Source organism: Jaculus jaculus, chromosome 2 (assembly GCF_020740685.1).
Source record: "Jaculus jaculus isolate mJacJac1 chromosome 2, mJacJac1.mat.Y.cur, whole genome shotgun sequence".
Lineage (NCBI taxonomy): Eukaryota > Metazoa > Chordata > Mammalia > Rodentia > Dipodidae > Jaculus > Jaculus jaculus.
In genome coordinates, this window is record NC_059103.1 from 40,341,833 (window position 1) to 40,351,477 (window position 9,645).

The 9,645-nt window shown below is 43.1% G+C and overlaps 1 protein-coding gene across 1 annotated transcript in view; it reads left to right on the plus strand.

Annotated features, from left to right (window-relative positions):
• Nucleotides 1-9,389, plus strand: part of Acaa2 (acetyl-CoA acyltransferase 2) — a 30,386-nt gene extending 20,997 nt beyond the window's left edge. The window contains exons 8-10 of the mRNA XM_004656792.2: nucleotides 3,709-3,779; nucleotides 6,703-6,857; nucleotides 9,002-9,389. Of these exons, the coding sequence (XP_004656849.2) occupies nucleotides 3,709-3,779; nucleotides 6,703-6,857; nucleotides 9,002-9,086 (311 nt within the window). The 3' untranslated portion in view covers nucleotides 9,087-9,389. The remainder of the gene's footprint in view (nucleotides 1-3,708; nucleotides 3,780-6,702; nucleotides 6,858-9,001) is intronic.
• Nucleotides 9,390-9,645: the final 256 nt, after the last annotated feature.

Here is a 9,645-nt window from a genome sequence, read left to right on the forward strand (position 1 = left end):
CATGTTTTGTTTTGTATTAAAGAACCTGCCTACTTGATGATCACCAGTTTCTCTGATTTCTAACAGTAGTTCTTTTAGAGTTGTTTTTCATTTTAATCTCGCCTAATAGGTTCTGATAGGTCAGCATTCGCTGGTGAACAAAGAAAATCTGGTTTTCTTACTTCACGTTCGGGGCTGGGATGCTGGTCCTAAGTCACAGTGAATGGCACTGTGAAAGCCAGAAATTTATCTGTCACTTGTAGTGTGTGGGATTAGCAGGGAGAACAGGGGCAGGCCTGGCAGCCCAGCTTGTAGGAACAGCGGTCCTTACAAGCTCTGCTGGTGGTTCTTACGTCAGTTCTGCAGGTTCCTTACATGTAGCCATCCTCAGCTCTGTAGAATAGCTGCTGACCAGGAAAAGCTGAGAGCTGAGGCTTGAGGAGAATGATTGGCTGTGGGGAAGTACACCATTCTAGAAAGACGCTGTTCTGCGCTGCTTGTGGGGAGTGCAGTGGTGGAGGATGGGGGATGAGACCTTGATCCTCTTCCAGCTCAGTGGAGCAGTTTTAACCTTATCTGTCTTCATTTGTAAAAGGGGCTCAAGGTGCTTGAAAAGATAAAGGTTAGCAACCAGTTCAAAGCATTTTTTATTTGACCCTTGAAGCCCAGGGAAGTGTGAAGAGCTCCAGGGCCTCAGCCACTAATTGAACTCCAGACACGTGCACCACCTCGTGTGACCTTGTGTGCTTGCATCACTTTGTGTGCATCTGGAGTCAAGCATGGGCCCTTAGGCTTCACAGGCAAAAGCTTTAACCACTGAGCCGTCTCTCCACCTCCCCCTCTTTTTTTGCAAGCAAGTGATAAGCCATGTCTAGCCCCAGCTTTTTTCCCCCCTAAAGAATACTGACCTTCCCGAGTCCCTTATAAATAAACATGAGTGGTCTGAGATAAGTACTTTTTCCCAGAGAAGCTTCACAGGGGTCAAGTTATTCTCCAACACATTGTGGCTTTTGTTTCTTTAAATAGTATTGGTGGAGGGGCTGGAGAGAGAGCTCAGCAGTTAAGGCACTTGCATGCAATCGAACCTGGGTTTGATTCTCCATACCCATGCAAATCTAGTTGCACAAAGTGGCACATGCATCTGAGGTTTATTTATAGTAGCTAGGGTCCCTGATGTGCCTATTCTTTCTATCTCTCTTCTCTCTCTGTTTGCAAATAAATAAATCAGGGGCTGGAGCGATGGTTTAGCGGTTAAGGTGCTTGCCTGCGAAGCCTAAGGACGCAGGTTTGATTCCCCAGCACCCACCTAAGCCAAATGCACATGATGGCACATGCATCTGGAGTTTGTTTGCAGTGGCTAGAAGCTCTGGCACACCCATTCTCTCACTTTCTCTGTCAAATAAAAATAGAAAGTATTTTTAAAATAAATGATTTTTATCTTTATTGACAGTTTTCATACATGCACATGATACATATTGATCAAAATCCCCTCCCAGTACTTTCTTTAGTCCCCCTCTCCCATCCCCTTTCCACTGAACACCTTCTTTCTAACTAGCCCATCTTCTTTAATGTTATTTTTTTTATTTTTTCTGCCTCCTTCTGTCATCTATAATCATGTGATATTGGGCCTAGAACAGCACTGTGATGTCACACAGCCACTCCATGTCCAGAAGACAGCATTCCAAACCACTCCTCCCATGCTTTGACTCTTGCATTCTTTCTGTCACCTCTTCTGCAGTGTTCGCTGAGCCTTGGAGGGTGTGATAGATATGTCTCAGTTCTGAGCATTCAACAATCACTTACTTTTAGCACTCTGGCAAGTTTTCGGTCTCCCCAGCAGTCACCACTACATGCTAAAAGCTTCTCTGACATAAAGTGAGGGCCTCAGTAATCTATATGCATAATCATAAATTCTTAGATCAACATGTCCATGTAGCCAAACAACAGTAGGCCCCCTATAGCCTATAATCTTCACAGCCATAGACTTCTGACCAGTTTTCAGTACCAGGCACGAGTTTCCTCCTGTGGAATGGGCCTCACGTCCAGAGAACAGTTGGTTACTCCCATGATAGACATGCCATTATTGCACAAGTGGATACATCTTGCCTGGCTGTCCATTGTGTAGCTCACAGGGTCCTCTGATGGTTAAGAGTGTTGTTGACTTTTCTACCCCATCACTGTGCAGAGCACTTTCCAGCACTATGGCAGCTTGCCAACGGAGCATATTGTGATGTATTACAAAGATTTTATGTTCACATGAGCACATGGAGTCAGACTTGCTGACGTTCCTAAAGACAGAAATATGTACAATGTCTTAATACTGTCAGTTTTGTATTATCACTGAAGGATACTGCACCCCACTTTTTGGGTATAAGCTTATAATCTCAGGTATTTTATCACAGTGGTAAAAACTAATAGGGCTGGAGAGATGGCTTAGCGATTAAGGCACTTGCCTACGAAACCTAAGAACCCAGGTTCAATTCCCTAGTACCCATGTAAGCCAGCTGCACAAAGGTGGCAGTGCATCCTGGAGTTCATTTGCAGTGGTTTAAACTGACTGATAATCCCCATGGCCACATGGTTAACTAATGCTTTACTGTTTACTACTCATTCCACTTTCATTCCTTGGATATACAAAGAGGATCATAGTTAGACTATATTAAATCAGTACTCATTCAGAACTGCTGCTTTAAACTAAAAAACATTAGCTGGATGGTCACACTAAATAAGCAGACTTGTCCAAGGAGTGTTTTAGCTAGGCAGCAAAGTCAAGTACCATTACACTTAAATTGCATCATGATTTTCTGGTAAAGATCCATTACCCATTTGTGTTACAGATATGGGACTACTTGAATCCTAAACAGACCATATATTTTTCTCTATAGACACTTAGTTCCATGCTCAAAGATTAAGCAGAGAAGGAAACAGGATAGTTCCAGCCAGGTGTTGTACCTTGTGGGGAAATATTTGCTAAAAAACTGTAAGAAAATCCAATCTGTAAATGTGGGAGTTTAGGTTTCCTTCGGAAGTGTCAGGTGGAGCTACAGGTCACATTTGCTCTGGACTGTCCGCTTTCTGTTGGGGTTAAGATGATTCCACGAAGTGCCCTGGGCCACCTTGCTGTGGTGTCTTGTGGAGATGCTGCTGCTATTTCTTGCCTTTTATCAAATGGCCTGAAGATTCGGGGTACATGTATAGTTTGCGATCCCAGGAGGACACTCAGCTACCTGGCCACTTGAGATCAAATTTTGATCTGTACTGACTGTAAATCCTACATCTGATGCCTTTGGCTGCTTGAAATCCTAAAACCAAGTAGACCACATCATGTACGACTCTCCTTCATGGTTGACCAGTCAGCTTTTCCCATTGGTCTCATTTTCTGGTTCTTTGTGGGCATGATTTTGTATATGCTGGCAAGGTAACAAGGTTTGTGGCTGCTAACTTTGTCCCATATCTTCCTCACTTGCAGTAAATGAGGAGTCATGTTGTTTTGTTTCATTTAATTTTATTTTGTTTGATACAGGTTGCCACTACATAGCACAGGCTCATCTTGAATTGATTGAGTTGGATAGTCCTGGCTGATCTCAAACTTACTGGGTAGCCCAGGCCAACCTAGAATTCATGATCCTGCTACCTCAGCCACCACCACACCTGGCTTCAAAGGAGAAGTTTGATATATAAATAGTAAGATGGCATACATTCCTATATAAGATCTTTGTTCCTCTGTAGGTCCTGTCCCTGCTATCAATGGGGCGTTGAAGAAAACTGGACTGAGTCTTAAGGACATGGATTTGGTAGAGGTTAGTGAACTGTTAGAACACACGTGGTTTGCCTTGGTATATGGTGGCTCTGTTTTCTTGAGTGCTGGCAACTTTTCCACATGAAGTCCATCAGTGTGGGCGTTGCCTTCATTGCATGCTTTGTGCTGCCTTGTTCCCCCTCCTGACTGAAATGTTTTGCTTTCTTTTTAGAAATTCAAGCATCCTGATTTCTCTTCCTAAAGTATAAGTTTCTGGAAATTTCATAGAGTTTTATGAAATGCTATTGTATATTAGACTGATAACATGCCTGCTAAAAAAACTGGTGGCCTTAATCCTACTTTAAAGGTTAAAGTGAAAAAAATAGGTAAAATAATTGACAATACATTAGCAGTATCTAATGCCAAGTCTAAAAGTTTCTTGTACATCCCCAAATTTAGCCTCTCCTCAAACATATTTGGATTCTCCACCATAATGGCAGATTGACTTAGGATGCACCTATCATAATATTTCTACTGAAAATTAAGTTTATTAGTAGAATGAGAGAGTGTGTGTGTGTGTGTGTTTTCTGGGGATTAATGCATACTAAGCAAATGCTCCACTGCTGACCTATACCACAGTCCCAAGAGTGACTTTTTTAAATGTTAATAGTAGAATAAAGATACCTTAACATTTAGCATAAGCAAAAGAAAGAACACAGCCATAGGCTACATAGCAAGACCCTGTCTCAATAATAATAATGATGGAGAAGAGACAAAGGAGAAAATACTGTAATGATGGACTATATACACATCACCTCAAGGAATATTTGCGAGTTTCTGGTGACTATGCCTATGCTACTTGGCATTGGGAAATAACTAATATGACAGAGGAAATGCCTACTTACATTAATAGAGGAGTAAGCACCTGTGTGGTTTCTCACGCCCAGGATCCAGAAAACAAAGGGTTTCTCCTTAAATTTCTTCTTCCTTCCTTAGCAGATTTCAGTTCAGAGCTTCAGTGGGGTACAACCAAATGTCTGACTTTACACTTAACTCTTAAAATACAGCCAAGCTGTTTGTAATCATTTATAGATGTATAAATACATAAACTGTATCATAAACTCAAGGACATTGCTGTGAGCACTGTTCCCCTGGGTTCAGAAGCCTACTTGAGAATGACTGTGTAAAACAAGAGTAGTATTGATCTAAGAGCAAATAGATGCCATCTTGGGAAGAGCACAAAAAATACAGTGGGAAAGTTCAGAACAAGTTCGAAAGTTGAGGCTACAGAGATGTCTCAGTTGGTAAAGTGCTATTGCAGAAGCTTAAGAACCTGAATTCAAATCTCTAGTACCCAGGTCAAAGCCAGGCATGTGCCTGTAATCCCAGGGCTGAGGAGAGAGGAACAGGAGGGTCCCTGGGGGTTGTTGGCTAGCTAATGAATCAGTGCGCCTTGAGTTGGGTGAGAGGTGCTGTTGCAAAAAAAAAAAAAAAAAAGTGGAGAATGATTGAGGAAGACATACTGTGTCAATTCTGGCCTCCACACACATGCGCACATTCAGAAAACAAATTGAAATTTGATGCCAGCTCTGTAAAAATTGCTTTTGTCAGAATCCGCTTTCTTTATACAATTCTAGCTAAGATGAAATGGAAGTACAGCGCAGTAAATGAAGCCAGGTAATTCTCATAGCCAGCCCTCGTGGTGATTTAATGACACCTTGCAGTGCCGCCACATCTCAGTGCAGTGCCATTCCCTGCAAGCCTTCGCTGTAAAGGTGCCTGTCGACTTCTTCTTGGAAGGATGGCTCTTAGGACTGCTCACAACAGCAGCCACTTAGAGTGCCTGCTGTATGTGTCAAGGCGTAACTTAGATGTTTACCACCTGTGATTTTACTTAACCTTGACAGAGTCCCTAAGCATGATAGTGTAAGTGAATTTTATTGTTGGGGAAATGTGGACATAAAGACAGTTTAAAGGACATGTGCAAGGTCACACATTAGTGAGTGCTTCAGCCTCTATTTGGATCATCAGTCTGGTCCTAAACCCCTGGGTTTTCTGAAGTATCTCTCTGCCTCTAGTATGTGTCTATACAAGTTTTGTTTTATTTATTTACTAGAGAGAGAGAAGCAGAGAGAGAGAGAGAGAGAGAGAGAGAGAGAGAGAGAGAGAGAGAATGGACATGCTAGGGCCACCAACCACTGCATATGAACTCTAGACACATGCACCACCTTCTGCATCTGACTTGTGTGGGTCCTGGGAATTGAACCAGGGTCCTTTGGTTTTTCAGGCAAGCACCTTAACCACTAAACTTTCTCTCCAGCCCTATACAAGTTTTGAGGATAGCTTTTTCATAAGGCATACATTTAGTTTTAAGTATTTAAAGTATCATTTAGTAAATATATCACCATTTTTTTAAAAGACGCATATTTTGCTATGTAGGTCAGATTTGCTTCAAACTTGTGATCCTCCTGCCTGAGCTCCTAAGTAACTAGGATTACAGATATGTACCACTGCACCTAGCTCTATACCCATTTTTATTTATTTCTTTGAATATTTTATTTACAGAGAGGGAGAATATAAAGGGGTACACCAGGGCCGCCCACCCCTGCAAACAAACTCCAGGTACATGTGCCACTTTGTGTACCTGACTCTGTGTGGGCACCGGGCAAACAAACCAAGGCCAGCTGACTGCAAACAAGCACGTTTAACCACTGAGCCATCTCCCCAGCCCCATATGTACCCATTTTCAAACCTAACATCTTTTGTAAAGGAAGATAGTTCTGTATAACCTTGAACATGGTTATGTTGATCACTATTAATGAAAACTTCCCTTCTCCAGCACAGTCTTTACATGAAATGATTGGAGATGAACTCACCTAACATTGTGTGCATAACTGGAAGAAATAGAATTATTGATGGGACTGGGCATTTTTGTTGAAAATTACCTTGCAAGGATTTTTATCAGTGTTAACATTTTTTCTCAGGTGAATGAAGCGTTTGCTCCCCAGTACCTGGCTGTTCAGAGGACCCTGGATCTTGACCCAAGTAAAACGAATGTGAACGGAGGAGCCATTGCTCTGGGTCACCCGTTGGGAGCCTCTGGATCAAGAATTACTGCACACCTGGCTCATGAACTCAGGTACTTGCTGGAAATTGCTACATTTCATTTGTGCTGTTTTTAGTGGAACTATGTGAATTTAGGTTAACTCAGGACAATCCATATTTGTTCTTCCCTGTATCCCCTGCCCTGGTTCTGACCAGGAACGAGTTATGTAGGCAGCACTTCACAGCTGGTCTTCCAAATGAGGTGTTCGTTTTATTCATGGTAGTGCACTCGGAACCCACGCTGTTCCCCTGTGTGCTCCGTGCGCTGGGCAGGTGCCCAGCATGTGTTCCCTGGGGAGCAGGCGCATCTGGCCTTCGCTGACACTGGCCGTGAGCAGATCCCGAGGCCCTGCTCCTCATGACACTGCAATGAAAACAGGCGTGTATTTAAGAAGCAAACAAAATACCAAGTAGGAACTGATCTAGATGCCATTGTTGAAGAGCAGTTTGGGTGAAAGCTAAGTTTTCCTCTAGCTATGTCTAGAGTGTTTGATGCTCTCTGGTTTTGATAGAAAATCTCCTCAGGCTCTGGGTATTTGGGGACATTTTACTCGATTTCTAGTAAAACTGCAACCAAACCAACTGTTTGAGGCTGAAACCAGTCCAGATAGGTTGAAGGAAGTAGGATTTGTGTCACTTAGGGTTCGCTGAGTGATTGACATGTGCAAAAATAACTCCCCAGGGTCACAGGTCAAGGCTGAGGAATGAGAACAGATTTACTTTCTGTGAAGGGTACATGAACACTTACTTGCTCTATATGGACAGACTGCATTAATTACATTCCTTCTAAAGCGTGAGACTCTGAAACCATGTTCATCAAAGGGGCTGGTGTTCCTGCCCCCCGTTTTCATTCCCCGTTTACCTCAGTGACCTCCTGTTTTCAATCTTTTCCCACAGCATACCTAATCTGATGATACATTTGTTCTCATTTCTTGAGCCCAAAATACACCCACCTTTGTCTTAGATTGCCTCACTCTTCTTATTCAGGGTTTTTAAAAAATATTTTATGTTTATTTATTTATTTGAGAGAGGGGAAAGGGGCAAAGAGAGAGAGAGAGAATGGGCACACCAGGGCATCTAGCCAGTGCAAAGGAACTCCAGACACATGCACCACCTTGTGCATCTGGTTTATGTGGGTCCTGGGGAGTCAAACCTGGGTCCTTTGGCTTTGCAGGCAAGAGCCTTAATCACTAAGCCTTGTCTCCAACCATGTGTTTGTTTTTGTTGTTTATTTTAAAAGGACAATTGGAGCTGGGGAGATGACTCAGCAGTTAAAGGTGCTTGCTTGCTTGGAAGCCTGATGGCCAGGGCTCAATTTCCCAACCTCGTTAAGGCCAGTGGCACAAAGTTAGCACACGCATCTGGAATTCATTTGCAGTGGTGGAAGGCCCTGGTCTGCCCATATTCATTCGAATTCTCTCTCCCAAGTTAATGATATGTTTTTGTTTTGTTTTTTGGTTTTTGGTTTTTTTGTTTGTTTGCTTGTTTCTTGAGGTAGAGTTTTGCTCTAGCCCAGACTGACCTGCAATTCACAATGTAGTCTCAGGATGGCCTGAAACTCAAGGTGATTCTCCTACCACTGCCTGGGATTAAAGGTGTGCACCACCACACCTGGCTCTAAATGATTGTATTGTATTATATTGTATTTATTTATTTATTTAAGAGAGAGAGAGAATGGGCACACCAGGACCTTCAGCCACTGCAAACAAACTCCAGAGGTGTGTGCCCCCTGGTGCACATATGTGACATTGTGTATTTGCATCACTGTGCATCTGGCTTACATGGGACCTGGAGATTCAGACATGTATTCTTAGGCTTCATAGGCAAGCACTTTAACTGCTAAGCCATCTCTCCAGCCCTTATAACTGATTTTTTAACAAGGATAATGTTAATGAACAAGTAACAGGGCTAGAGAGATGATGGCTCAGTGGGTAAATTTGAGCAAGCATGAGGACCTAAAAAGTAAAATAAAGAGTATTCTGCTTTTTGAATTCTTGCATGTGTTGAGCCCATAAACCAAAATTGAGAACTGGGGAAAGGGCAGGGAGATGTGCAGATGTGATGTGGACTATTAATTTAATTAGCCTAATTCTGCATAACTCAATGTATAAACGGGAGCCTTTGTTATCACGGGGAGTTCCTTATTAGAGTAAATCTGACCACTGTTTTCTTTCTTAGGCGTCAAGGTGGAAAGTACGCTGTGGGGTCTGCTTGCATCGGAGGTGGCCAAGGCATTGCCCTGATCATTCAGAACACAGCCTGAAGAGATGGGGAGCTCCCTGCCCCCCACCTTCCCTGGCCAGGCCACAGGCACACAGGTGACCGACCTTCAGAGTAGCTGGCCCACTGCCCATGGCCTGCCACTCAGGCAGTGATGGAAAGTGACCAGGCCCCGGTGAGGCAAGTGCGTTCGATTTTCTTCGCTGTGCCAGGCAAACATGATGTGTTCCCGAACTGAGTCCAGCTGTAACAGGTTAAAGAAGTGTTTTCCTTGCCAAACAGTCACCACTTGTGCCTTAAATAATGTGATGACAAGGAAATGGAATAAATGCTGCCTTCACTTCAACTAAGTTTTTCCTAATTTGTGGTTGTAAATACACAAAACATCTCATTTAAGCACTTTTAAGTGACGTGAAGAGTGTTCACACTGTGAAGTCGCCCCAGCCCACAGCTTAGAACCGAATCTCTGTCCCTGTGAAGAGCTCCTCACCTGCTCCTCCCTGTGGCCCCGGCATCCACCTGTCTACCTTGTCTCTGTGCTTCTCTGCTCTGGGTACTTCTTTCAAGTAAAACCAAATGGTATTTGTCTTTTAAAAAAATAT